General features: G+C 45.6%; 3 protein-coding genes across 14 annotated transcripts in view; 2 read left to right on the plus strand and 1 right to left on the minus strand.

The window, feature by feature from the left end:
* Positions 1 to 10,590, minus strand: part of PARP9 (poly(ADP-ribose) polymerase family member 9) — a 33,614-nt gene extending 23,024 nt beyond the window's left edge. The window contains exons 1-5 of one of the 6 annotated variants that reach the window (XM_038583015.1): positions 10,446 to 10,525; positions 10,119 to 10,276; positions 5,294 to 5,396; positions 4,463 to 4,496; positions 1,493 to 2,343 (exon numbers count right to left, since the gene is read on the minus strand). In XM_038583015.1, the coding sequence (XP_038438943.1) occupies positions 1,493 to 2,343; positions 4,463 to 4,496; positions 5,294 to 5,308 (900 nt within the window). In that variant the 5' untranslated portion in view covers positions 5,309 to 5,396; positions 10,119 to 10,276; positions 10,446 to 10,525. The other 5 variants (XM_038583012.1, XM_038583016.1, XM_038583013.1 and 2 more) reach the window with 5 other exon arrangements.
* On the plus strand, positions 10,179 to 17,853 carry DTX3L (deltex E3 ubiquitin ligase 3L). Of its 3 annotated transcripts, none has more exons than XM_038583019.1 (5): positions 10,179 to 10,317; positions 12,201 to 12,400; positions 14,302 to 15,846; positions 16,329 to 16,546; positions 17,630 to 17,853. In XM_038583019.1, exons 2-5 carry the CDS (start codon positions 12,302 to 12,304, stop codon positions 17,697 to 17,699), a joined length of 1,932 nt encoding a protein of 643 aa, XP_038438947.1. In that variant the 5' UTR covers positions 10,179 to 10,317; positions 12,201 to 12,301; the 3' UTR covers positions 17,700 to 17,853. The 3 variants fall into 3 exon arrangements, with proteins under 3 accessions (XP_038438947.1, XP_038438946.1, XP_038438948.1); XM_038583018.1 differs by lacking the exon at positions 10,179 to 10,317 and adding an exon at positions 10,537 to 10,754; XM_038583020.1 differs by lacking the exon at positions 10,179 to 10,317 and adding an exon at positions 13,422 to 13,626 and having other exon boundaries at positions 12,244 to 12,400.
* A 5,300-nt stretch (positions 17,854 to 23,153) lies between these two features.
* PARP15 (poly(ADP-ribose) polymerase family member 15) overlaps positions 23,154 to 27,950 on the plus strand; it is a 47,156-nt gene continuing 42,359 nt past the window's right edge. For 3 of the 5 annotated variants that reach the window (XM_038583021.1, XM_038583025.1, XM_038583023.1), the window contains exon 1: positions 23,756 to 23,888. Coding sequence is in view for 2 of the 5 variants with exons in the window: in XM_038583024.1 (XP_038438952.1) it covers positions 23,170 to 23,172 (3 nt within the window). In the remaining 3 variants the exon portion in view is untranslated. Of the gene's footprint in view, positions 23,173 to 23,681; positions 23,889 to 27,950 lie in introns of those variants that run through there. The other 2 variants (XM_038583024.1, XM_038583028.1) reach the window with 2 other exon arrangements.

Here is a 27,950-nt window from a genome sequence, read left to right on the forward strand (position 1 = left end):
ATAATAAAGGTTTAATTAAAGAGTAAGTTATTCAACTAGGATGTTTCTACTTTAATTTTAAAGTGGCATATTAATAATGACTTAGTGAATCAACGTTTCATCGTGTGGGGTCCTCTAGTCTTCTTTCCTAATTGTCTTGTAGAAAATAAGTGGTATTTTTTCACTTATAACTAAGTCTATTTGATTGTGGCCATAGGAGAAAATTAAGTGTGATATCACTGATCTAGGAATAAAAAGAATATATAACCTTATATGTTTTCTCATCCTCTGTTGCAGCCCTTCTTCCCACTGCCCCCTTCACTTTTTCATCAATAATTTGCGGAACACCTAGATGCGTGGCTAGACTGGGCCCTAGGGCTACAAAGATGAACAAGACATGATCTCCATCCTTAAGGTGCCTCTGCTGAGCTGGGGAGCTGCATCAACCCTGATTCCCTCTCAGGCTTGCCAGGGCCCTGGTCTTTGTGCCCAAGAAGCAGTGGATAAATGCCAAATTATCATTTGTATTCTCTACAACCCCTGACAGAGCAGTATATTAAGCACACAACTTACAGCTCCATCTAGATCCCCTGACTGGTCCAGTCTGTGATTTTCAGGCTGTCACCACTTTTGTGTGTCTCCGATCGAGTCCTTCTAAAGCCCACCCAGGCCGTGACTCCTGCCAGTTCATACCCATCATAACTTGAGATCAGATTCAAAACTCTTATCTTCTGAACTAATCTTTCTAGGTCCACGGCACCACCCTCTTGTCACAAATGTACATACTCTTAGATATTGTGAATTCATTTTGTATTAAGACTTTTTTTGTGGGCAGCCCGGGTGGCTCAGCGGCTTAGCGCCACCTTCAGCCCAGGGCATGATCCCGGAGACCTGGGATCGAGTCCTACATCAGGCTCCCTGCATGGAGCCTCCTTCTCCCTCTGCCTGTGTCTCTGCCTCTCTCTCTCTCTCTCTCGAATAAATAAATAAAATTTTTTAAAAAGACTTTTTTGTTGTTGTTGACTATTGATAGGTTGCTTTAGAAACGTTCAGATGGGTTGTTTCCCCAATGAGATTTTTCAAATGGAGAATTTCTTCTTATATATAAAGAGTATCATAGATGTTAAGTTCCTTGGAATCAAAGAGTGTCTTACTTCCTCATAGTGCCTAAGAATAAATATCAATAATAATCATAAATAGTTATCACGTGCCGAGCTCTATTCTAAGTATTTTATGTGTATTGATTCCAGCTCTTTGATATAAGTGCTACAATTATTCTCATTTTATAGATGAGGAGACCAAGGTCCAAAAGATAACTCGATTCAGATCACCCAGTTAGCACACGACAAAGCTAGCATTCGAATCCAGATGGTCTGTCTCCGAAGTCCATACTCTTGGCTCTAACAAGATGCTTTCTAAATAGCATCTGAAATGGTACACATTTAAAAAATATTTGGTAGGTGGTAAGCAGTTCAGGGATCTCCTTTGGCAGTATGAGAGAACAAAGACTTACCTCCTGCAATTCAATGTAGCCCTGGACAATCTGGAGAGTCACATCATTCACAGTTAGCGTCTCAAAAGGAGAGGTGGCTTCTTGACTCATCCAGGATCCCAGTTTGTTCAGCCTTAGGGTTCCTTCCAAAGCATTTTTAAAGGCAACAACAGTAGGGTGCTCATTGCTTACCAGGTGAATTTCTTTCAAATTACTGTCCAGTTGCTTCCCTTGGTAATACAAATAGATAGTTTTCACAATGGTCTGTGTGCACAAGTCCAGAGGAAACTGGAAAATCCCAGAGCTAAGGGCTGGAATTGCTAGTGTCTTAATGTACGGAGAGGCAAAGGTGGCATAATCCAGAATATTTACAATGGCCTCCTGCAGCTTATAGATACATGCATCACAATCTGTCGCTGTCCACTGAGGCCCAACTGCATGAATAATGAATCTGCAGGGAAGTCTCCCTGCATTTGTGATAGCTATCTTACCAGTTGGTATTTTCCCAAATTGGGAAATGAATCTTCTGCTCTCCTCTTGGATTTCAGGGCCGCCAGCATTCACCAGGGCCCGGGCCAGCCCTCCTGCATGAATAAGGTCTCCATTGGCTGCATTCACCACAACATCAACAGCGTGCCTGGTGAGGTCATCCCACCAAACAGATAGCTCCAGCCCAGGAATGAGCATTTCTCTGAAGACTTGCTGAGGTCCACGGAAGGTCCCGGAAGGGGATGGCAAGACCAGGGTACAGACACAATCAAATTTATTCTGAAGGACTTCACACAGCTGACTCTCATTATTTTTTAAAATTGTGAAATGACTGTGATTAATGGGAGTTTGCCAACTGTGGCCTTCTTCAAGAGTGGCAGTTTCTGTAACAGGAGAGAAGATTTAAAAAAAGAAAGAAAGAAAGAAATGAGCAAAGTGTTCCTTTGAAAAGGATGTAATTCCACTTCACATCAGGAAACTGAGTTTCCCATGTGCAAAAAGTGAGATGAGCTTCCTCTCATCCCCTTCTGATGCTCTTTTTCAACCAGACATGTAATTAGACTAAGGATATACAAGAGTTTTTCGTGGTAGGTCACCTGTGAAGTGCCTAATTCTGTGCCTGGCACACAGTGAGCACTCAATAAATGGTAGCTGCTATGTTACAGAGATGGTGGTGAGAAAACTATGTGTATGGGGACTCTTGAGATTTTAAAAATTTGTGTAAAAATGATGACTCTGAGAGCATCCATACTTAAGGCCCATGCATTGGAAATGACGGAATTATGAGTCAAACATGTATGGAGGCTTTCTTTTATTCATAACTTGTTTGCTTTGGTCAGTGTCTCAGTTTGGGGTTCTTTAAAAAGCAGACTCTGAGGTGACGATTTGAATGCAAGTTTACTTGGGAGGTGATTCTAGAAAACACCAGGGGTGGGTGCCAATGACCACGGTGGAGTGGGAAAGTAAGACAGGACTAGGAAGGAAAGGAGTGTGTTATGGAGCAAAGGAAGCTGAACTCCACTAGGGGGCAGTGCAGCTCACGTGTCTCACAGTTACACCACTAGTGGAGGGGGAAAATTATCCCACTGCCTTGAGTCACTGGTTGAGGATGCTCCTGTGGGGGGCCGGGTCCAGCATGTGTGTGGAGCACTGATAGTGCCACAGTAAATAATCCTTCATCATACTCTAGTTTCATGGCACAATTCTGGTGGAATTAAAACCAGCTGAAAGTTATATTTATTGTAGGTGGCAGACAAAAAGAGGTGCTGCTCAGACACCCCCCCACACACACACACGCTCCACCCCACGCTCAATGCAGTTATAAAGGGGCAATTTGGCTAGGCAACAGCTTCTAGCTGCTAGCCAATCAGGGTCCATTTCAGCTTTCCAGCCAAGGTCCACACTATCCTCAGGGTGGCACCCATCAATGGCTGAGCAAGGCCATTTATGCACAATGTGGGGTTCCTGCAACGGGCAGAGCTTTGTCAGGTGTTCATTATCGTCTGATGACTCCACCCACCCAATCTGGTTTCTCTTTTCCTTTCATAATAATTCCCGCGTACCTCTAACTCCATGTCAGTTTCTGCTTCCTGGAGAACCCCACCTGTGACACTGTATTTCCTGGAACCTAAGGCATCATTATTATATGCCACTGAGAGAGGGGAAATGATGCCAATTAAACCATGGCACTTTAGTGACTGATAGGGAGTAGCCCTATTTCAGGGATGGGAAGAAATATGGGTCCTAAGATAGATAAAATGGGGTAATTAATTACATTTTACTTCAACTTCCATTTCTGATCTGAGCCACTTAGAAAGATCTCTGGTGGCCTTAAAGACCTAAAAGAAGCAGCACATGGGGGCCTGGGTGGCTTAGTCTGTTATGAATCTGCCTTCGGCTCAGGTCATGATCTCAGGGTCCTGGGATGGAACCCACATAGGACTCCCTGCTCAATGGGGGCCTGTCTCGTCCTCTCCCTCTGCCTGACGCTCCCCACCTTGTGTTCTCTCTCTCTGTCCCTTCCTCTGTCAAATAAATAAATAAAAACTTAAAAAAATAAAAATTTAAAATTAAAAAAATAAAAGAAGCAGCACATGAATAGACAAATCCAGTTGGCCTGTGCTTTGGTTGAAAATCGCAAGTTGGCCACTCCTATGATTAGGCAGGTTCCATTTGGCTCAAACAACCCTTGTTAAACAAAGGGACAATCAGTAGGTCACTTGGCCAATAACATCAGCTCTAGGGCCAAAGTTGGAAGATTCTCACATCTTGTGGGCAAAGGCAAGGATCAATGGGAGGGCTAAGAGAACATGTCTCTTGGTGTCACACTGCCCCTGAAGCAGTCTCCCTGGCGAAGCATGTGCTGGGTGGCCACAGTGTCCTGCAATCACACACCTGAGCACCTGGGGAGGGGGGGGAGACATTTTGCTTCTACATTCCCCTTTCTCCACAGTGGAAAGATCTGATCAGAGATCCTCTGAAACAAAAATGAGGTGATCCTACCTGATTTCTCATTGGAAGCTGCTGCTCTGGAACCCTGCAATAAATAAAAGTGGTCTTAAAAAAAAACCGCAACTCAACAGACTGGAGACTACTGATGACAAACACAGCCTAATAAACACAAAGCAACAAAAACCCCACAAAAAACTATGAGGTTTGAAGGGGAAGGGGAATACGTGTTCGTTTGTTTAATCTTTGTACCTGACATACTTGAAATACTACAAGTCCCAGCAAACCCTGACCTGGAGGCCAGTGCACTTCTAATTTGGGATGAGGTGAAGAGTGGAACATTTACACTTGCTTTTCAAGGCCCAAAGGTCACAGACCAAAATGATCCCCAACTCCCTCAAATCTCCAAAGGCTTGTGGGGTTTCTCCAGACAGAACAGGACACATGGGAACACGAACCTCATCAGTTACGCCTCCCCATCCACCAGTAAGGACCTACTTTCAATTGCTTATCTCATGACACAAGCCCAAACATGGAATATTCAGTTTAAACAAATGAGGTGCCTTTTTCTCCGCTTCCTCCTCCATCCTCCTCCCCTCATCCTGCGAAGGCAGATTGTGGAATGAGTAGACAGAATCAAAATGACACTGAAGTGACATTAAAAAAAAAAAAAATCACCCATCCTCATGTTGGCTCTGTTGCTTACATTAGCAAATTCTTAATTCCCCATCCCTCACGTGGTGCAAGATGAAAGCTTTCACTGGGCTATTAAACCCAAAGAAGAATTCCAAGTAAAACTAAAGACCTCAGGTTTCTAGCTGTTATAGGAAGAACTCTTTGTGTGCTGATCAAGGTTCATCATTTATATGTACTTACGTTTTTTACCTGGGAAAAGTCCATCCTCCAGGCTCCTGGAGTCTTCAAAGGTTTGTACTCTATTCTGCGTTTCCAGATATAAGCTGTTATGCCCAGATCTGGTTGCCCGCTTCTAGGAATGAAGAGAAAGGTTGCAGTAAGCACTGACTAGTGTCTTAGGGAATTTGGTAAGAATACACTGAACGAAGAGTAAACATGATTTCTGACCTTAAGTCGTTTTTGTGAGTTTTTTTTTTTTAAGATTTATTTATTTATTTATCCATGAGAGACAGAGAGAGGCAGAGACATAGCAGAGGGAGAAGCAGGTTCCCTGGGGAGCCCGATGTGGGACTCGATCCCGAAACCCCAGGATCACGCCCTGAGCCAAAGGCACCCAGGTGCCCCTCTTGAGTCGTTTATAATTTCGTTGGTGAAGATGCACACATTGTTTTTGCTGCTATTGTTGCCGTTCACCTTCCATCCTTACAGAGAGGTTCTAGTTGAAACTGTAAGGGCAGTTCAGAGAAGGAAACCGTAAGGACAGTTCAGAGAACTAGTTCCCTGAACTACAGCAGGGAAAGCTTTGTGGAGGAGGTGAGGGCAGACCCATGCCTTGGCAGACCGAGCGAGCTTTGGCATTATCTAGAAGAGGAGGATGATACCAAGAGGTATCTGAGCACAGCATTCAAAAAAAAAAAAAAAAGGAAAAAAAAAAAAGAGGGAAAACTGGCCTTAAGAGTGAGTGAAGTCCCTGGAGGATATTATTTGAAGAAAGAGGGAACTGTGCTCATGCCAGTGGAAGGTGTGTGTCACCGAGTTTGTGATAAATATCCTTGATCAAATTATAAAGGAGAATATCTGGAAAAAAATCAGAAACTCTGTGAAAACATATCTTAAGATTATCCATCTAACAGGGAGGAATTAAAGATTGAATTTTTAGGAGAATGCTGATGAAAATGCTTAAACACACAGTTACCTTCCTTTGTTGCCCACACAGCTGCCTTGAGCCCTCTGAAATGGTTTCTAATGCCTTTGCTGTAGAAAACTTCTGGGGGGCGCCTGGGTGGCTCAGTCGGTTAGGCGGCTGCCTTGGGCTCAGGTCATGACCTCGAGGTCCTGGGAGCCCCACATAAGCCTCCCTGCTCAGCGGGGAGTCTGCTTCTCCTTCTCCCTCTGCTCCTCCCCCTTGCTCATTCTCTCTCTCTCAAATAAATAAATCTTTTTTATTTTTTTAAATTTTTTTTAGATTTTATTTATTTATTCATGAGAGAGAGAGAGAGACAGAAAGGCAGAGACACAGGCAGAGGGAGAAGCAGCCTCCCCATAAGGAGCCTGAGGTGGGACTCGATCCCAGACCCTGGGATCACACCCTGAGCCGAAGGCAGAGGCTCAACCGCTGAGCCACCCGGGCATCCCAAATAAATAAATCTTTTAAAGGAAAAAGGAAAAAAATAAAAAGCTTTGCTCTATCTACAGCAGCAGAGCACTATTATTCTTACAGGTCAGGAAAAGCAGCAATCCGACAGAATCCTAAAATGCAAGGACGGGATACATTTTTGCCACCAGAGGGCACTCCTGTTTTCACAAAGGAAGGATGACTTTTGTGTCGCTTTCGCTGGGGTCTTCCGGGGCTTTGCTTCAGAGGTTATGGCATTTGTTTTTTCCTTCAGACCTAGGGATGTTCCTTGAAGACCTAAAGATAGACTTGGCCGTGGGGGCGGCATTCATTTAACCCCAAAGAAATAAGAAAGAAAGAGCATGTTGCCCCATTCAGTCTCTTTCCATTTTTTCTCTTTTTTGGGTGCAGGGGGAGAGAAAGCAAGCATAGGCATAGGAAGAGAAAGGGGCATAGGAAGAGGGAGAGAGAGAATCTTAAGCAGGGGCCATGCTCAGCTGGGCGCCCCACCTGGGTCTCCAGCTCCTGAGATTATGACCCTGAGATCATGACCTGAGCCGAAATCAGGAGTTGGACACTTAACCTGACTGAGCCACCCAGACACCCCAGTCTCTTTTGCGTTAAAAACAACAGAAATAAGAACAAACACCTTCCCAATTTTCCATCACCGGCTCTGATTCTTTCTGTCCGTGGGTAGCATGAAGGATTGACTCTCCTCACGCTCAGCACACGGTGGTCTGGCCCCTTGTCTCACCCCACTCCTCCATGGGGTTAATCCTAGCAGTCTATCTTCTGTCCTAACCTTTACTTGACTGCTTTCTACAACATTTCCTTCTTCGATTCCTACCTTCTTGGCTTCCACTATGCCCCTCCCGTGGGTTCTCACCTTGCCTTTAACCCTTTCCCTGGATTCACCTCCATGGTTTACTCCTTAATCGATTGCCCCAAGACTCTGTCTGAAAAGTACTTCTCTGCTTATTTGGCCCACCCTCCGAGGGTGATCTCATCCATCCTCAAAGCTCCAGCTCACCAGCTGCAAATATGATTCCCAAACTATCCTTAGGCTATACTTCTCCTGATCCCCAAGTTTCTTTTTTTTTTTTTTAAATATTTTATTTATATATTTATGAGAGACACAGAGAGAGAGAGAGGCAGAGACATAGGCAGAGGGAGAAGCAGGCTCCATGCAGGGAGCCCAAGGTGGGACTCCATCCCGGGTCTCCAGGATCACACCCTGGGCTGAAGATGGCGCTAAACCGCTGAGCCACCCAGGGATTCCCTGATCCCCAATTTTCAACTCCATCTGGATGTCCCACAGTCCCCTTGCACATAGACTCTGCAAAACTGGACCCATAATCTATCTCCACTCCCTAACTCTCTACTCTCACCAACTCCTCCAAAATCCACACTTTATCTCCTGGATACCACAGTTTAGTAAACCGATAGACCAGTTACCCACTGAAGTCAGAAATCTAGAATCTTCTCCCTTGTGCCATATCCAACCCACATCATTGGGTCCTGACCAACTAAATCACTTTCTTTTTTCTGTTCTTTTTTTTTTTAGTAGCTCCATGCCCAGTGTGCAACCCAATGCAGGACTTGAACTCATGACCCTGAGATCAAAGCCTGAGCTGAGGGGTACCTGGGTGGCTCAGTTAGCTAAGCATATGACCCTTGGTTTTGGCTAAGGTCATGATCTCAGGGTTGTGAGATCAAGCCCTGCATTGGGCTCTATGGGCAGTGCAGAGTCTACTTGAGATTCTCTCTCTCTCAAATAAATAAATAAAATCTTTAAAAAAAATTTTTTAAGGGACACCTGGGTGGCTCAGCAGTTGAGCATCTGCCTTTGGCTCAGGGAGTGATCCTGGAGTCCCAGGATCAAGTCCCACATTGGGCTTCCTGTAGGGAGCCTGCTTCTCCCTCTGCCTGTGTCTCTGCCTCTCTCTCTCTCTCTCTCTCTCTCTCTCTGTGTCTCGTGAATAAATAAAGTAATAAAGTATTTTTTAAAAATTTTTTAAAAGGGGTGCCTGGGTGGCTCCGTTGGTTAAGCATCTGCTCTCAGCTCATGTCATGATCTCAAGGTCCTGGAATCGAGCCCTGCATCGGGCTCTCTGCTCGGTGAGGAATCTGCTACTCCCTCTTCCTTCTCCCTCTGTGCTCTCTCTCACATACGTACTCTCTCTAATACATTAATTAAATTAAAAATTAAAAAAAAAAAGACCTGAGCTAAGACCAAGAGTTGAACACTTAACTGACTGAGCCACTCAGGCACCCCTAAATCACTTTCACATATGCCCCTACCCTCCTTTCCTACTGACACCATTTCATTTCAGAGCTTCAGAGCCTCTTGCCTTGAGGCAATACATTCTTCTAAAGGATTGAAATATATTCAATTTTACATTTTACTGTTTGAATAGGTATAATATTTACTGGTTCAAATTTAAAAGAATGTGAAAGGCTCCCTCCTACCCACCTCACCACGTTTCCTTCCCAGAACTAATCAGTGTCAATAGCTCCTCCTGTATCCTTCCAGAGGCATTTCCCCCACACAGTAGCATCGTCTACACACTCTTCTGCATCTCACCCTTTTCATGTCATGTATCCTAGAGATCTTTCCGGGTTTGCACCTCAAGAGCTTCTTCATTCGTTTTAATGCTCTTTGCATTCCATTATATAGATGCCCGATAAGCTATTAAACCTCTAGGTCTCCCTACTTAGGGACATTTAAGGCGTTTCCAATGTTCTGCTGTTGTAATAAAAAGGGGGTGCAGGGGATCCCTGGGTGGCGCAGCGGTTTGGCGCCTGCCTTTGGCCCAGGGCGCGATCCTGGAAACCCGGGATCGAATCCCACATCGGGCTCCCGGTGCATGGAGCCTGCTTCTCCCTCTGCCTATGTCTCTGCCTCTCTCTCTCTCTCTCTGTGACTATCATAAATAAATAAAAATTAAAAAAAAAGGGGGGGTGCAGAACAACTTCGTGCATAGGCCACTTCCTGCAGGTGTTAACTGATCAATGGGCATATCCTTTCTAAACCGTGGCTTCTAAAACACTTGAAATTGCACCTATACCTCCCACTCTATCTATATTGGTCAGCACTGGTCTAGACCCTTCCCCCGTCCCAATTCATCTTCTCCAAGGCGGATCCCAATGCGCTTTGGGTCTCAGGGGTTCTAGTGCCTCAGATGCTCCCCACCTCTCACTCTTTTTAAGATTCTGCTTCAGGGACGGCTGGATGGCTCAGTGATTGAGCGTCTGCCCTGGGCTCGGGGCGTGACCCCAGGGTCCTGGGATCGAGTCCCACATGGGGCCACCCACAGGGAGCCTGCTTCCCCCTCTGCCTGTGCCTCTGCCTCTCTCTCTGGGTCTCTCATAAACAAACAAACAAACAAATAAATAAATAAGTAAATAAATAAGTAAGTAAATAAATCCTAAAAAAAAAAGTTTCTGCTTCAAACTTACTCTTGGAGGCCTTAAGAGACTTTGCTTCCTTACTCACTCAAGTCCGCCTGCCTTCACCAGCAGGGCCTCTGCGCTCATCTTCGCCCCCTGGCACCCGGGTGGGAGCCCCGAGCCCCATCACCGCTGCGGGGCCCGAGGGAGGTACCTGGCGCCCCGTCCTAACGCAGGTGAACGGATTCAAATGTCAGGAGACACGCAGGTAGGTTTTCCCCGGGAATTCGAGGGAGTCCCGGCCGCCGCAGGTGACAGTAACGAGGCACGAGCGGAGGAGCTCGGGGGCCTCACCTGCGGGCCGTCCCCCCACCTGCGGACCCCGAGCCGACCTACCTGCTCGCCGGGAAGGGCGCCCCAGGGAGGAGGGGGGCGGGGGGAGGGGAGGGAGCGCCCGGGCAGGGCTCGGGGAGGGACTTCCGAGAAGCGAAACTGAAACTTTGCGGCGGGCGCCGCGGACCCGAGCCATGGCCCTCCGCCCGCCGTCCCCGCTGCTCGTGCGGGTGCCCCAGGCCGGCCCGCGGACGCGCTGGAAGCTGGGGGTCTACTTCCAGAGCCGGAGCTCGGGCGGCGGCGAGTGCAGCGTGCAGCCCGCCCACCCCGGGGACCAGGTCACCTTCCAGGTGAAGTTCTTGGAAAGGGCAGGTGAGCGGCGGGTGCAGAGCGGGTGCAGAGCGGCCGGGCCCGCGGGGTCCCCCCACCCACCCCCCCAGCTCCGCTGGACCTACACAGGATGGCACCCACTGCTGGGGACCCGAACCGGGGCCCCCGCTGCCTCCACAGGGAGGCCGGAGCCCAGGAGGCCCAGCCAGGGATCTGCGCTGACCACATTTTAGAGGGGATGCTTTGCAGCATCTTCACCCGCACTCAGAGTTCTCAGCTCTGGGAAGAGCACCTTTCCCTCCTCCAGACACCTCTAAACTCCTGTCATTTAGGTATTCCACTTTATTTCTTTTTAATTTATTAATGGGGGGTGGGGGGTAGGCAGAGACCCAGGCAGAGGGAGAAGCAGGCTCCATGCAGGGAGCCCTATGTGGGACTTGACCCCGGGGTCTCCAGGATCAGGCCCTGGGCTGAAGGCAGGCGCTAAACCGCTGAGCACCGCCCCCCCCCCACGCCCCGGGGTGCCCTAGGTATTCCACTTTATTTCTTTTTTATTTACTGAGACATACACACACACACACAGACAGAGAGAGACAGAGAGAGAGAGGCAGAGACCCAGGCAGAGGGAGAAGCAGGCTCCACGCAGGAAGCCCGATGTGGGACTCGATCCTGGGTATCCAGGATCGCGCCCTGGGCTAAAGGCGGTGCTAAACCACTGAGCCACCGGGGCTGCCCTAGGTATTCCACTTTCATATTTTAATTATTCCATTGATTTGTTTTCCAAGAATTACAAATAGTCATATATGCTCACTGTAGAATAGAGAGAGAGAAAAGAATAAAGAAAACCACCCTGGAGCCGATCTGGTGCATTTCTTTGCAGCCTTTTTTTTCCTACGAATGTCAGGCCATCGACCTACATTTGCGAAATTCTGAGGCTGTATCTTTGATTCCTGCTCTTTTCGTTTGACTTTGTAGAATGAGTATTATTCCATATCATTGAAATGGGAAACTGGAGACAGTTTCGGAAGCCTGACTTTTAAAGAATGGACTTAATACCCTTATCATGAGCTTTTCATTTCTACAGTAACACGTAAGCTGGAGGTGCCCTGTGGCTCAGTCGGTTAAGTGTGTCTGCCTTCCTCAGGTCGTGATCTCAGGGTCCTGGGACCCAGAGCCCCAAGTCTGCTCCCGGCTCAGCAGGGAGTCTGCTTCTCCCTCCCTGCCCCCTGCTCATGCGGGGCGCACATGCGTGCATTCTCTCTTTCTCCCTCCCCCCCCCCTCAAATAAATAAATAAAATCTTTAAAAACAAACAAAAACATAACCTGCCCACTTTGGAGTTTGACAGTTCCCTGTCACCAACCCACCATTCCAGGATGCAGGGAGTGGCCTTCTTGGGAAGCTGTTGGGACAGGGTACAGATGCATGAATAAGAGGTTTATTTAAGTCTTACCCGTGTGTATGTGTGTGTATAATGTCTCCATTGAAGCTAAAGAGAGAGTCTTGAAGAAAGAAAAACATCAAATTATCGTTGACAACAAACTTCTGACTATTTTTCTGGAGCCCACTGAGAATCCAGTAGATTCTGGAATGTCTTCGCTGACACAGTCACAGAAAGAGGTGAGGTCTGATGAGAAGCATCCAGAGGGAGAAGGTATTCCTAATGCTATGGATTCCTGTCTCCAAAAGGTAAGGATTAAAAGAGGGGGCGGACAGATAGGTCCCTGTACCTTCCCCTCCGTTGGCCATTCCTTTCATTATTGATCCAACCACCACTTGCTGAGGACTTACTAGAAGGCAGGTACTCTTTTAGGCATTGGGACACAGAAGTGAACATAATAGACAAGATCCCTCTGGGTGGGGGGGGGGTACATAGAAAGACAATAAGCAAGTAAACAAAATAAATGAAACCATTTCAGGCAGTGAGTGATATGTACTGAGAAGATAATATGATAGGGTGTTGCCTTAGAGGGTGACAGAGCCAAAGTGAGGAAGGAGAAAGAGGTGGTGCTGCTTCTCACCAGAAGTCAGAAGCAACTTCTCTGAGGAGGAGACATTTGTCCTGAGACAATATCAACTGCTTATTGTGTGCCAGGCACTGTCACAGGAGCTGGGAATACAGCCAGGAGCATAGACCATGCTCTCAGAGACCTTACATTGTAGTGAGAGAAACAGATAATAGGAAAAATATATATATATGTAATAAAATATATATATAATATATATAAAATATATATATAAATACATAAAATTAAAAAAATATATATATATATATATATATAAAATGTCTGCCAGAGGTGCTAGGAAGAAGAATATGCTAGGATAGATGACAGATAATGACAGGCCATTATTTTAAACAAGATATCAGGGAAAACCTCTCACATGAGGTAATGTCTGGGTAGAGACATGAATGAAGTAAGGGAGCTACTAGCTAAATGAGGTAAGAATGTTCGAGGCCGGGGGAAGGGCAAGTACAAAGGCCCTGAGACAGGAGCTTCTATCCTGAGCCCCAGGATGGGTTCTAACCCCCAGTGTGGCTAGCAGGCAGTGGGCAAGGGAGAGAGTGAAAGGAGAGGAACTCGAAGAGGTAACCGAAAGTCAGATCCCTGGGGGATGAAGGTAGAAACTTTGGGTTTTAACTTCAGTCTTAGGGGATTCACCTGATGGCTTTGAGCCAGGGAGTGGGCTGATCTGGTTTACGTTTCTAAAGGCTCACTTTGGCTGCTGTGTGGAGGGCCGAGTGTAGGAAGGGGCCAGAGTGGAAGCAGAAGGTGAAGGGTTGCAGCAGGCCAGGAGTGAGATGACAACAGCTTGGACTCAGGGCGGCCCTGATGAAGGTGTGAGAAATGGCGAGATTTGGGCAACACCTTAAGGATGATCTGGACCAAGGATGTTACGTGCAGAGGAAGTAGCAGGTACAAAATCCTTGAGGGGAACAGAACAGAGAAACCTTGTTTTTGTATTACATTCAATTTGCATGTCCTTTTCTCAGCTTCAGCTGGTGTTTTTGTCCTATATTTGAGCTTCTCAAGGACAGAATTTAGAGGGCCCAGCAATACCTCATGCGGTTAGGTACTCAGTTTAAGAAAAAAAAATGGAGGAGAATTGAAGAAGAGAAAACACAGTGAATAGGGAAAAACATCCTCTTCAGATTTATGGCTCCTTTCCAAGCTCACAGACTCTTGTGAGAACCACAGCAACTTGCCCAGAAAGCGGAAGTGCCTTCCCTCCCCCCCCACTCCCCAGTAGTGGAGATAGCAGAGGGCTCTAGAAGCCCAGCTTTTTGTCCACATCACTTTTTGAACATGCTTGTACCCAGGCTCTACATTTACAGTGGACTCTCTGGAGATGTCCCTGGGCCTTGGCTTGTTGGTTTGTTTCCTTTCCTTTTGTTTTGTTTTAATTCCCCCAAGTGATTCTAATGTGCAGACAGAGCTGAGAACCTCTGGGCGCAGCCTGCTACAACCTCTGCAAAAAGGATTTGAAAGAAGTCACCTTCTGGTGGTTTCTCTGGTCTTTAGGCGTTGTCCTGACAGGAGAGTGTAGGGCTGACATCTGAGAGATTTTATTTATTCCTTTTAAATTTTCAGATCTTTCTTTGTGTCATGGCTGACCTGAATTGTAACCTGTTCTCTAAAGAGCAGAGGGAACAGATAACCACTATCTGCCCCGAGGTCAAAAAGATGGAAGGGCACGATGGAATTGAGAAGGTGTGTGGCACCTTTGGAGATATTGAAAAAATACATCACTTCTTGAAAGAGCAACTCCAAGAAAGCGGGCACAGACATGAGTCTTCCCTTTGGACAGGGGAGAGGGAGCTGCGCCCTCAGCAGGACCAGAACAGCTGTGTTTCCCCCTCCCAACCAACAACCAGGGCAGAAGAAAAAAGCAGCCATCTTGAAATTCCCTTGCCTTTCTTTGAATACTTCCAATATATCTATCCTGATACAATAAACTCAATACAGAAAAGATTTGGTGTAAAAATAAGAGTTCAGGAGAGTTCTCTGAATACTGTCAATTTAGACTTCACCTCCAATCAATCAGGTGACCTCGAAGCTGCTAAAGAGTCTTTTTTCAGTGAATTTCAGAAAACTGCAGGACTGCTGGAGCAGGAATGCCTTGCTTTTGAAGACAGTAAGCAGGCAAATAAGATCAAACAGGAATTGAATCAACGGTTTACAAAGCTCCTTATAAAGGAGAAAGGAAGGGAATTAACTCTCCTTGGGACACAAGATGACATTTCTTCTGCCAGATATTTTTTTACCCTAAAAGACCCTGAAAATCTTGTCATGGGACCTGTGAAAATATCGGCTCTCACATGCCTGAATAATGGGATTGAAGTTGACACCGCTCAGTATAAGCTTGTAGAAGCTGAATTACTCCAGAAGGTGAAAGAGATAGAAGAAAAGTACAACACTCAATGTGAGATTTGTGGAAACATTAAGAAAATGCGCATTCTATTTGAACCTAAGGACAAGGAACTCGATCTGTCTGTCCATGCTTACGGAAGTTTCATCGAAGCCTATCAACATGTGTCAAGTCAGCTGGTAAGAGAAGTTCTTTCGCTGAAACATCTGGGCAGAGAGAGAAAGCTCTTACATGGGACCAAGTTCGCTGATGACTTTAGAACAATGCATCCAGACATACACTTCGTGCTAAATCAAGAGTCCATGACTCTGATTGGGTTGCCAAGTCACCTGGCAAAGGCCAAGCAGTATATCTGTAAAAAAGTGGAATTGTCCCTGTTGGCTGGAGATCAAGGGAATGAGGACCACGAAACACCCATGGACACTGACAGTAATGATTCAGAAATGGCTTCCCCAACACTCCAGCACTCTGTCAGTTCTGGGGGGTCAGGGGAGGACAAGGAAGAGGACAAATGTAGCATCTGCATGGACATCATCAGGAACAAACACGTGCTCTTGAAGTGCAAGCACGCATTCTGCACCCCTTGTATCGACAAAGCCTTGTCCTATAAGCCGGTCTGTCCCGTGTGCCAGACTTCCTATGGCATCCAGACAGGCAATCAGCCAGAGGGAACCATGACTTTCGCATTCCTAAAAGACTCACTTCCAGGTTATGAATCCTGCGGTTCCATTGTGATTGATTATAACATGAAAGGAGGCATACAAACAGTAAGTGTTTCTGAGGTACATGGGTTTCTTTCCAGGATGCTAGAATTATCAGAGGAAAAGAGACTCTCTTGTCTCTGGATTCCTGAGGAATTATTTCCATAAATGGAAAAATACATGGAATGTATTTTCATATATATTTCTATATTCAAGGGCCTTAAATAATAATAATAATAACAACAACAACAACAACAGTAATAAAGGTACCAATGTTTGCTGATAACTTAGGTATCTTTTGTGTCTGCTAAGGCAGAGAAGAAGTGGGTGGTGACTATGTGTTAGAATGGGGCAAGTCAGAAGATGGATAGTATTTCTGGCAAGAATTTAGGGAAAAAGAGAAATAGGAATTATTGCAAATATATGCAAACCTTCGGTATTTTTTTTTGTATTTACTCCATCTGCAAATGAGTACATCTATCTGTATAGTAAAATTCAGACTTGGGGAGTGTTTTCATGTGATATTTTTTTTTTTTGTCTTCACACAGAAAGAGCACCCAAACCCAGGAAAGAAATACTCTGGAGTACAACGAACAGCATACTTGCCTAATAATGAAGAAGGAAATAAGGTTTTGAGACTGCTTTGTAGAGCCTTTGAGCAAAAGCTGATTTTCACAGTGGGAGAGTCTCGAACACTAGGAGTCTCAGATGTCGTTACATGGAATGATATCCACCACAAAACGTCCCGTGTTGGAGGGCCACAAATGTGAGAACCTTCTGAAACATAATGATTGCTAAGCGGGATTTAGAGGTTGTAAAATATGGCAGTTTGAGGAGGTGGCTGTAAGGAGACTGTAGAGCAGTGGGATTGGATACAGTAAAGTATTTTTTTGAAATATAGTTGACATACAATGTTATATTAGTTTCAGTTGTACAACAGTTGATTTGACAATTCTACACATCGCCCAGTGCTGACTATGATAAGTGTAGTTACCGTCTGTCCTTTATTTTGCAACTGGTAGTTGCACCTCCTAGTCCATCTTTTGCCTACCCCCCACCCCATCCCTAGCCCCCTTCCCCCAGCAATCACCAGTTTCTTCTCTGTATTTATGAGACTGTTTCTGTGTGTGTGTGTGTGTGTGTGTGTGTGTGTGTGTTGTATTTTTGATTCCACATATAAGTGAAGTCCTATGGTATTTGTCTTTCTCTGATTTCACCCAACATAATAACCTCTAGGTCTATCTATGTTGTTGCGAATGGCAAGATTTCATCCTTTTTCGTGGCTGAGTAATATTTTATGTATTATTTACTTTGCCTTCTTTTAAAATCACCCTTTCTTTTACCCTCCCCTCCCGAATGGTCCACAGAGATCCTAAAATCAGTTGGCCAATAGTACTCTAGGAAAAGTCTCAGTTAGTAGTGGTGGAAGTTGTATCATCAGCAATCCAGTTGTTCTTTACTTGCCCTTTATGAAACCCAAATAGAATGCCTCAGACCCTTTAGTGTTCAAAAGGGAATGCATCCTAAGCTTTTCAAAAATGTCCCAAATTTGAAAATTCTTCTGTAGAATATGGTTGCCCTCCATAAAAATATAGTGTAGTTATTAGACTTTAGGAGAGTCACTGCTTACCGTGAGCTGAAAATAAAAAGTCTTGTTCAAGGCCAATCCTGGGCAGACAGCTAGGCTCACTTACCAGGCAGAGCACTTACATCTGCACACTTACAAGTGATTATCAGTCATCTGTCTTCAGGATTGTTTTTGAATGTTTGCAACACTACATGTTAATCTACTGTACAGATTTTTTTAAGACCATTTGTGAAGAAGTTAAGGACCTTTTTCCTTCTGCAGGTATGGCTACCCTGATCCCGATTATCTGAAACGTGTCAAACAGGAGCTGAAAGATAAAGGAATTGAGTAAGAAGACTGCAGGAAGGATGTCTTGAGCCAAGCTATCAAAAGACACAGTTGAAGAAACATCTTTTTAAACTTTTCATCTCCGAAAAAAAAAAAAAAAAACTTTTCCTCTCCGGACGCCTGGGTGGCTCAGCGGTTGGGCATCTGCCTTTGGCTCATGATGTGATCCTGGGGTCTCAGAATCAAATCCCGCATTGGGCTTGCTGCCTGGAGCCTGCTTCTCCCTCTGCCTGTGTCTCTGCCTCTCTCTCTCTCTCTCATGAATAAATAAAATCTTTTAAAAAATAAATAAAAATTTTAAAAATAAATAAAATAAAATTTTTCATTTCAAGAAGTCGTAGATGTAAGAGTAAGAATCTCCTAGTCTGTCATTTCTGGAGTGTTACTTTTTACGGAAGATAAAAGCTCCAAATATCTGTGTAATTTTATTGTGCCTCATTCTTGGGTCATCTTTGGGGGAGCAGGGGGTGGAGTGTCGTGAGTCTGAAATCATCTTCTGTGTTCTTCAGTTGAAATAGTAGCTGACAAGTGATACTCTTTTTTAAAAAATTTTAAATATATTTTATTTATTTATTCATGAGAGTCACAGAGCGAGAGGCAGAAACACAAGCAGAGGGAGAAACACAAGCAGAGGGAGAAGCAGGGAGCCCAATGTGGGACTCGATCCCAGGACCCGGGGATCATGCCCTGAGCCGAAGGCAGACGCTCAACCGCTGAGCCACCCAGGCGTCCCTGTCAATTGATACTCTTTTTTATTGCCATTTCTGAGGTAGCCTTTTGTTTCTTTGTTTGCTCCTTAAGTACCCTGTAAGTAAAATCCTAGTGTGGATGGGGGTGGGGAGGAAGGCTTTGATTATGGAAAATTAGAGACCCACATTCCCCACCACCACCACCCTCACCATGGCCAGAAAAGGGGCCAGAAGCAGAGATTGGGCAACCTCTGGTAATAAATGGAATAAGGCTATTTTTCACAACACAGAGCTTGATACACAGTTGGTGCTTCATAATTTTTTGCTGCCTGACTCAGGTTACTAATAGCCCAGCATAGGGATTATGTTCCCTACATCTCTGACAGAGGCAAGTAAGGAAGCCATTTCTGGAGACCTCACCACTGATTAGGAAAACTGAGTTTCTTACTCCACAACACTTAGCCTCTGAACTCTGGCCTCTGAACAGGCCTCTAATTTGGTCCTTGCTCCCTCCTGATTCTTAAAATCTGCCATATGGGGTGCATTTACCCCGTCATTATAATACTACATGTTTCTGAACACTCTTTTCCTCTGGATATTACTGTACTTTTTTAAGTGTACCCTGCTTCCAGTGTAACAGATAAATAAGATAAATAACCTTATTTTAGTTTCCATAGACATCACTTTCTCAGTAGTATAGCCCCCACCATAGCAGTTTTTCCATTCTTTTATTAAGTCCCACCAAGTCCTATTTTCTCCCTCATAATCTTTCTCCGTGGTGCTCTCTCTGGACAGAGACAAGGTAAGTTGGATCTACTATAAGAAATATATGGCATGGCAAAACGTGCTTTTAAATTTTAAATTTTCTGAAGAAAATTATACTAGCCAATTATCTGGTTATCCACGTCCCAGCCTCTCTCCGAAACAGATGAACAAGAGGTCTTTTTCTTTTCCTAAAAATACACATATATATGGGTATACATTTGTTAATCAGATGGCAATAGCTAATATTTATTATGGATGTATTTTATCCTCTTGATTAAGGGCTTTGCTTCTATGATTGAGACTATTAATGCTATCCCCATTTTATAAATGAGAAACTGATGCATAGAGAGAAGAACATTGACAAAAGTCACATAGTTTATAAATAGAAGTGCTGGGATCCGAAGAAGGTAGTCGGGCCTTAGGGCTTCCACACCCCCAGGCTACCTTGCCTCCTGCAGGAGACTTCTCCAAGGAGCAGGCTGAGGAGTTCCCATTATCCTGGGCTTCTCTCAAAAATGGATTCCTGCACAGTGCTCAAAGTAGATTTCCTCCAAGGATGATGTCCTATTTGAAGAACTTAAAAACCCAGGATCTTTTCCTTTATCCAAGAGTTAAGAAAGCTTAAGTGATAGGTCTTTTCTTAAAAATCAGATTATTCATTTAGTTTTTGATGATTCATGAAAGTCTTTACTGTTATGATTGTTGGGTCAGCTAAATTTGCTTCAAGAAAGCAAAACTGGGTCCTGCTAAGTTCTGGATCCTAGCCTTTGGATTACTGCTCTTGTTCTGTGGAAGGTATTATCATCTGTATCTGCTTTAAATAAAGTTATATCCAGGGGCGCCTGGGTGGCTGAGTCAGTTAAGTGTCTGACTCTGGATTTCGGCTCAGGTCATGATCTCTGGGTCCTGGGTTGGAGCCCTGCATGGGGTTCCAAGCTCAATGTGAGTCTGCTTGTCCATCTCCCTCTGCCCCTCTCCCCACGCTCTCAAGCACGTGTGCTCGATCTCTCAAATAAATCAATCAATAGTATCTTAAAAATTAATAAAGTTTTGGGATCCCTGGGTGGCGCAGTGGTTTAGCTCCTGCCTTTGGCTCAGGGCGCGATCCTGGAGACCTGGGATCGAATCCCACGTCGGGCTCCCAGTGCATGGAGCCTGCTTCTCCCTCTGCCTGTGTCTCTGCCTCTCTCTCTCTCTCTCTCTCTGTGACTATCATAAATAAATAAAAATTTTAAAAAATTAATAAAGTTTTATCCATATTAGGAACATATTTTCTGTGTTCCTCTCCTGCTCCTTTTTTCTCTTCCCTTAGGATGAGATTCTGGGAGTTCTCTACAACACCAGCAGTGTAGAGGTATATCATGTGCTGTACAGATGTCTGCAGCTGATTTTGTGTGTAGCTATTTGCTAAATAACATCACAGCAAAATGGAACAGGACTGACTTCACTGTTGCCACTTTGGGTGGTGGAAATCACATTGCTTAGTATTGTTTCTCCTTAACACAGAGGTTATTACAAAGATAAAAGTAGGCTACCAGCTTCATCTCTTCTCTCCTAGGGAAAGCGGATGTCATACCCTATCAAACCACACTTGCCCCCTCTTTGCTCCTACAGTTTCTTTTTCACCTTTCCAGCATCAGTGTTGGATTACCCAGATGCTTCACTGGGTACCAGCATATCAGGTCACCCTCTCTCCAAAGGAAAAAAAAGAATTGAAGCTGGTATTAAGAGGGGCGCCCTGGGTGGCTCAGTCGGTTAAGCATCTGCCTTTGGTTCAGATCATGATCCCAGAGTCCAAGGATCGAGCCCTGCATCAGGCTCCCTGCTCAGCAGACAGCCTGCTTCTCCCTCTTCTCTGCTGCTCCCGTACTTGTGCGTGCTCTCTCTCTCTGTCAAATAAATAAATAAAATCTTAAAAAAAGAGAGAGAAAATAGTATTAAGATATTTGATGTTTTCTAAAGATAGAAAGCTTCTGCACCCAATTCCCATGTGTGGGCCTCCATACATCCAAGCAATTCTCTAACATCGGTTGGGTGTCCTATACTTCAACTCAATTCTGACACTACCAGGCCAGGTTACCACCCTGGCCACACAGAGCCTTGCAAAGATCTATCCTATCACTCAGAAGCTTCATTCACTTGACATATGGATTGAAAGAGAGTGTAAAAACCATTTCGTTTAAATGTCTTATTTCATAGAGGAGAAAACTCAGTTTTACTTCCTGGGAAAACAACAGACAATGTAAGATCTATTACATTTATAGCACATTAAAATGTGGCCTTAGTGGCACCTTTGACTTCTCCCCATCCTGTTTCCTGCATATCCATCATCACCAGCCCTGCCTCTCCTTCACTTCAACTCTCACTGTCTACCTGGCATGTCCATAGTTCTCTCACCAGAATGAATAAAATACCCTCTAAAGACTCTCTGTCTCCACCCCCCTCTCCTCATGTCACTTCAAACTGCCTTTTAAAAAACAATAGCTCTGGGGTGCCTGGGTGGCACAGTAGGGTAAGCATCAGACTCTCGGTTTGGTTTCAGCCCAGGTTGTGATCTCAGGGTCGTGAGATTGAGCCCTGCGTCAGTCTCTGTGCTGGGCATGGAGTGTGCTTCAGATTCTCTCTCCTTCTCCCTCTGTTCCTCCCACTCATGCTCTTTCTCTCTCTAAATAAATCAATGAATCTTAAAAATATATTTTTAAAAAAACAATAGCTCTGATCTCATTATTCCTCTGAAATACACCTTCAGTAACTCCCTGATGCCTAGAGCAAACTTGATCTTGGATCAGAATCACTGGAGGTGTCAATAAAACACTGATTGCTAAGACAACCCCCCCCCAAGAGTTTCTGACCCTATAGATGTGAGATTGGGCCCCAGAATTTGCATTTCTGATAAGTTCCAGGTGATTCTGTTGCTGCTGGTCGGGGCATCACATTTTGAGGACCACTGGCCTAGAACATAGAGTTCAGATGCCACAGCATGGCCGTCAGGGATTTCTCATTGTTTTGCTTACCTCATGCCCCTTCCTCTCTCCCAAGCCCCCACTCCCCACTCCCAAGCCCCCACTCACAGCAGACTATCAGCTTTTCCAAGCCACGATCTATACTTTGCTTCTTCTGGCCTTTGCTCTGTTCTCTCTGGAATGCCCCTCTGCGTCATTCTCCACTTAGAAATGTCCTACTCTTCATTCCAAGTCTCACCCAAATGCCACTACTGTGGAAACTTTCCTTCAATCTTGTCTTAAAATTATGAATCCTTTATTTACTTGTGCTCCTAATACTTTGTACATATCTTTTTAAAATGCAGATGTGATATCAAAATCCACTGCCTGGGGTGCATCAGCTCCATTCTGTGCCCTGATGGCGGGCTGAGTTCAGCAACGCAAAGTACCAGCAAGAGACAGGAAGGTAGGAGGACTCAGTGGGAACTGATTTGGGAAACGTGCTTCCCTTGCTGAGTCCAGAACGCAGCCAGGGCTCCCAGGCAGGGCTCTCTCCTGTAGGTGTATGGCTCTTACCAGGTTTGGAGCTGCCGCCTCCACCCCTCCCGCCAATCTAGTAGTCTTCAAGTTTTAGCAAGCACCTTTAGGCCACATAATTGATTAAACCTTTCTTTGCGCATCTATATCATGCATTGTTTCCTAGAAAGAATGGGGAGGGAGGGGGGGTGCAGGGGGGGACCAATACACAACCTCTCTGCACCCAATATGGTAATAACATCACACCTGTAGCTGGCACCATTTAAGTCTCCATGAAATTAAGAAGTGTTGCAGACCACTGTGCTCCCCCTTTTTGCTGATTAACTGCTTTTTTGATTGATTTTCTTTAAAAAGAAATATTTAAGCTGGTTTTTAGATAGGAGTCTGCTTTTTCCCCAGGTGGCCGGCCCCTTGGATAAAGCTCATACTCCTTTCCACCCCAAACCCTTCCCTTGAGCATTGGCCATTCTAGCAAAGGACAGCTGGACTTGCCTTGGGGTAACACGTTCAGTCCGCACCTACCCGGGCCCCTCCAGGCCGGATGGTAAGGGCGAGGGGAGGGAAGGGAAGGGGAAGTGAGGGGAGGAGAGGGAAGGGGAGGGGAGAGGGAGGCTGCTTTGCCATCTCTCACTGATTTCCCTTAACCCTTTGCCTCCACCCAGAAAGATAATTCTTCTACTAAACCCTCTTCAATTACCCGTGGTGCGTACACAGGTTGCCCCAAAACTCCTTTTCAAAAGGAAGTTTTCGTGCCAGGCCGACAGTAGTACTTGTTTTCAGTAACGGAAAGAAATCCGAGGAGTATTTCTCTTCTATTTGCCTCCTTTAGTCCCCACGATAACCTGAAGCCTCTCAGCACAGATTCCACCGACTGGGGTCACACACCTGGGAACCGCAGAGCCCAGAATTTGGACCCCAAAGTGGTCTGACACGAACATCTGTCCCAGAGGGGTGATACAACCTAGAGGCGGCTGTCTGCGCCCCAGGCAGCTGTGGTTTTCAGAGAAAAGAAAGTGAAAGAGGAGGCCCGGGCCCGGGGGCGGTCGGGCGGCGCGAGCGGAGCAGCCGAGGCAACCGGAGGGCCGCGCCCCGTCCCCATCCCCGTCCCGGTCCCCGTCCCCGTCCCCGCGCCCCGCGCCCAGACGCCCGCTGCCCCGACCTTCGCGCGCCCACTCGCGGCCGGGAGGCTGCGTGACCCGAGCCCGAGGCCGCCGGGGAGCCGGGGAGCCGGACTGGAGGCGCGCCCGCGCCGGGAGGATGGTGAGGGGCGCGCGGGCGGCGGGGCGGGGGCTCTAAGCGCGGGGGGCGCGGGGGGGGGGGGCGCAGGGGGGCGGGGCGGAGCGCGGCGGGGCTCTAAGCCCGGGGGGCAGGGGGCTCCAAGCCCAGGGCCCGCGGGGCTCTAAGCTGGGGGGGGGGGGGGGTCGGGGGTCGGGGTGGAGCACTGCAGGGCTCTAAGCCCAGGGGGCGGGGGGGGGCTCCAAGCCCGGGGCAGCGGGGTTCTAAGCCCGGGGGGTGGGGGGGGTCGGGGGTCGGGGCAGAGCGCGGCGGGGCTCCAAGCCCGGGGCAGCGGGGCTCTAAGCCCGGGGGGGGGGGTCGGGGGTTGGGGTGGAGCGCGGCGGGGCTCTAAGCCCAGGGGGCGGGGGGTGGGCTCCAAGCCCGGGTCAGCGGGGTTCTAAGCCCAGGGGCAGAGGGCTCTAAACCCTGGCGGTGGAGATCCAAGCCCGGGGTGGGGGTAGGGGCGGAGCGCAGTAGGGCGCTAAGCCCAGGGCCAGCGGGGCTCTAAGCCCGGGGGCCGAGGGCTCTAAGCCCGGTGTGGAGGGCTCTAAGCCCGGGGGCTCTAAACCTGGGGCAGCGGGTCTCCAAGCCCGGTAGAGGGGTCGGGGCGGAGCGCAGCGGGGCTCTAAGACCGAGGGCAGAGGGCTCTAACCCTGTGGCAGCGGGGCTCTAACCCCGGGGCAGTGGGGCTCTAACCCCGGGGCAGTGGGGCTCTAACCCCAGGGCAGTGGGGCTCTAACCCCCGGGCAGTGGGGCTCTAACCCCGGGCGGCAGGCAGACCCAGCCCCGCGCCTCCGTCCCTACAAGGCGGCTTCGTACTCCCCAACTTGCCCGGAAGACAGTGCAGTGTGGGGCATCCTTGTCCGGGCAAATCTTGGTCTCTTTTCCCTCAATTTTTGAAAGTTCCTTGTAAATCAGGGATCTTAATCTTTTATCTGTGATATATGTTTAGGCTGTTTCCTCTCAATTTGTCGTTTGTCTTCTCAGTTTGCTTATGGTGGCTTCCCACCCCCTCCGCCAACCCCCACCCCCACCCCCCACCCCCGCCCTGTGTGAACGGTTTTTATTTTTATAGTGAAATCGATCAATTGTTTATTTTACTGTATTGGGGATTTTGGTCATGTTTTAAAAGCTTTCCCCATCACTGAGGTTACAGTCACCCATTTTATTTGTAATGCTTTCTTTTTTACTTTTAGATCTTTGATACATGTGGAATTTATTCTTTATGATCTGAGGAATGGATAAAATGTTATGTTTTTTTTCCAAATGATTATCCAGTTGTCCCAACACTATTTATTAAAGAGATTAGCACTGCCTTAGTACTTGAGATACCACCTTTATCATATACAGACTAGATTTTTAGATGTACTTTGTTTCTGGAACAGAGAAGCTTTGTTAAATTTTTTAATGTCAGGGCTACTTCCCCTAAGAGCTCTGCCTTCCCACCATTTTCCTAGCTATTCCTGTGTGCTTATCTTTACTTAGGAACTTTAGGGTTGACTTCCAGTTTATGATCTGTGTCCAAAAAAAAAGTTCATTGGGATTTGTATTGGATTTGCCCTAAACTTATAAATTGCAGACAGCTGACACCTTGACATGGTGTTGAGATACTGTAACCAAGAACAAAGAATGTCGCTTCTTTGTTCAGGTTTAGTTTTGTGTCTTTAAAGAGTGTTTGTAGTTTCCTTACATAGAATAGCTCCAGTTATGTTTGTTTCTAAACATTTTTTTTTGCTATAGTACATGAGGTTTTTTCATTCACTGTATCTTCCAATCATGTACACTATTTGTGTATATGAATGCTATGGACTTTCTTTCATTTTAAAAATTAAGGTATAATTTATATACAGCAAATTCATACTTTTTAGTGTACAGTTCTGTAAGTTTTGACACATGAATACAATCGTGTAACAACCACAAAATATAAAAAATACAAAGATATAAAAAAGTTTCATCACCCCCCAAAATTCCCACCAGTTCTTTTTTTTTTTTTAAGATTTTTATTTATTTATTTATTCATAGAGACAGAGAGAGAGGCAGAGACACAGGCAGAGGGAGAAGCAGGCATCATATAGAGAGCCTGACGTTGGACTCGATCCAGGGTCTCCAGGATCACGCCCTGGGCTGCAGGCGGCCCTAAACCGCTGCACCACTGGGGCTGCCCTGGCCAGTTCTTTTGTAACCAACTTCTTCACTCAAAGTGAGTCTCTGTCAAATACTGGTCATATTTTGGTTCCCATACTTCCAGAATGTCATAGAAATGGAACCATACAGCACATGGTCTTTTGTGCCTTGCTTCTCTCACTTAGCATAATGCAACTGAATTTCATCTATGTAATTGGACCTATTGCTAATTTGCTATTACTTTCTAATTTAATTCCACAATGATTAGAGAACATGCTTTGTGTTATTTGAATACTTTGAAATTTACAAACTGAGATTTGTTTTCTGGACAGAATATGGTCTTTTTTTTTTCTTAAAGATTTAAAAAATTTATTTATTCATGAGAGAGAGAGAGAGAGAGAGTGAGGCCAAGACATAGGCAGAGGGAGAAGCAGGCTCCTCAAGGGGAGCCCGACCTGGGATTCCATCCCAGGATTCCTGGACCACACCCTGAGCTGAAGGCAGACACTCAAACTGCTCAACAGCTGAGTCACCCAGGCGTCCCCAGAATATGGTCTATCTTGATAAATTCCCATGGACACTTCAAAACAAAGTGTGTTCTTTTGTTGTTCAGTGAAGTGTTCTGTCAACATCAGTTAGATTAAGTTGGTTGAAAGTGTTGTTCAAGTCCTCGTATCCGTACTGATGTTATGGCTAGTTGTACCATCAACTACCGAAAAAGGATGCCGAAATCCCCAAGTATAACTGTAGACTTATATCTCCTTGGAGTTCTATAAATTTGGACTTCATATATTTTGAAAGCCTGTTATTGGGCGCATAAATATTTAGGATTGTTAATTCCCCTCAAGGAACCTATTCAGTTGTCATTCCAAAAGAAGTTGAATAAAAGTCGTTATATTTATAAGAATTTATAAATATATCAACGTAGAATGTATACTGATATACAGAAATTTATAATATTATGTATTATAAAAATTTACAGAAATACAGAACTTCTATTATTTTTGTAGGGTCTTTTTTTTTTTTTTGAGAGAGACAGAGAGAGAGAAAGAGAGAGAGCATGAGCAGTGGGGAAGGGGCAGAGAGAGAGGGAAAGAGAAAATCCTAGGCTGGCTCAATGTTCAGCAGAGCCCCACATGGGGCTTGACCTCACAACCCTGAGAGCATGACCTGAGCCAAAATCAAGAGTTGGGTGCTTAACTGCCTGACCACCCAGGTGTCTCTGCCTTTGGAGTGTTTAAAGTTAACATTTTTAACCCATCTAGGGTTAATATTATTGTGGTTAGGTGTTGATTATGAGGTGTGAATTTATATCTAATTTTCTTCATAATGAAAACTAACATTCCCAACAATATTTATTAAATTATCATTCATCTCTTCACTTTCTTATTCCCCTTAATACTTCATGTTAGGCTTTTTGATGGATTAAGGTTTATATCTGGAATTTTTGTTGTACTTTTGTCATATCATCTATTCTTAATTTAGAACTATTTAGCTTTATAATTACTACTTAGTGATGCATTTTAAAAAATTGGGTGGAAGGTACAGAAAGTTCCCATATACCACCTCCTCCCCACCAACTCCTCTGTTGTCAACATCTCACACCAGAATGGTACATTTGTTAGAATTGGTGAATCTACATCGATGCATTATTATCACTCAAAGTTCATAGTTTACATTAGAGTTTAATCTCAGTGTTGTACGTTCAATGAGTTTTGACAAATGTTTAATAACATGTATCCACCATTACAGCATCCTGCAGAACAGTTTCACTGCCCTAGAAATCCTGGGCTCTGCTGTTCATCCTTCCCTCTCCTCTATTCCTTGGTACCCACTGATCTTTTTACTGTCTCCATAGTTTTTTGCCTTTTCCAGAATGTCATATAGTTGGAATCATACGTTAGCCTTTTGAGATTGGCTTGT

This window comes from Canis lupus, chromosome 33 (genome assembly GCF_011100685.1).
Source record: "Canis lupus familiaris isolate Mischka breed German Shepherd chromosome 33, alternate assembly UU_Cfam_GSD_1.0, whole genome shotgun sequence".
Taxonomy (NCBI): domain Eukaryota; kingdom Metazoa; phylum Chordata; class Mammalia; order Carnivora; family Canidae; genus Canis; species Canis lupus.

What these genes read in the sequence shown, in the direction of transcription:
- DTX3L (XM_038583018.1), top strand. Translation starts at nt 10,577, where the DNA reads ATGGCCCTCCGCCCGCCGTCCCCGCTGCTCGTGCGGGTGCCCCAGGCC. An exon ending in TGAAAGGAGGCATACAAACA is followed by an intron (nt 15,847 to 16,328) that starts GTAAGTGTTTCT and finishes GTCTTCACACAG; the next exon opens with AAAGAGCACCCAAACCCAGG. An exon ending in CGTGTTGGAGGGCCACAAAT is followed by an intron (nt 16,547 to 17,629) that starts GTGAGAACCTTC and finishes TTCCTTCTGCAG; the next exon opens with GTATGGCTACCCTGATCCCG.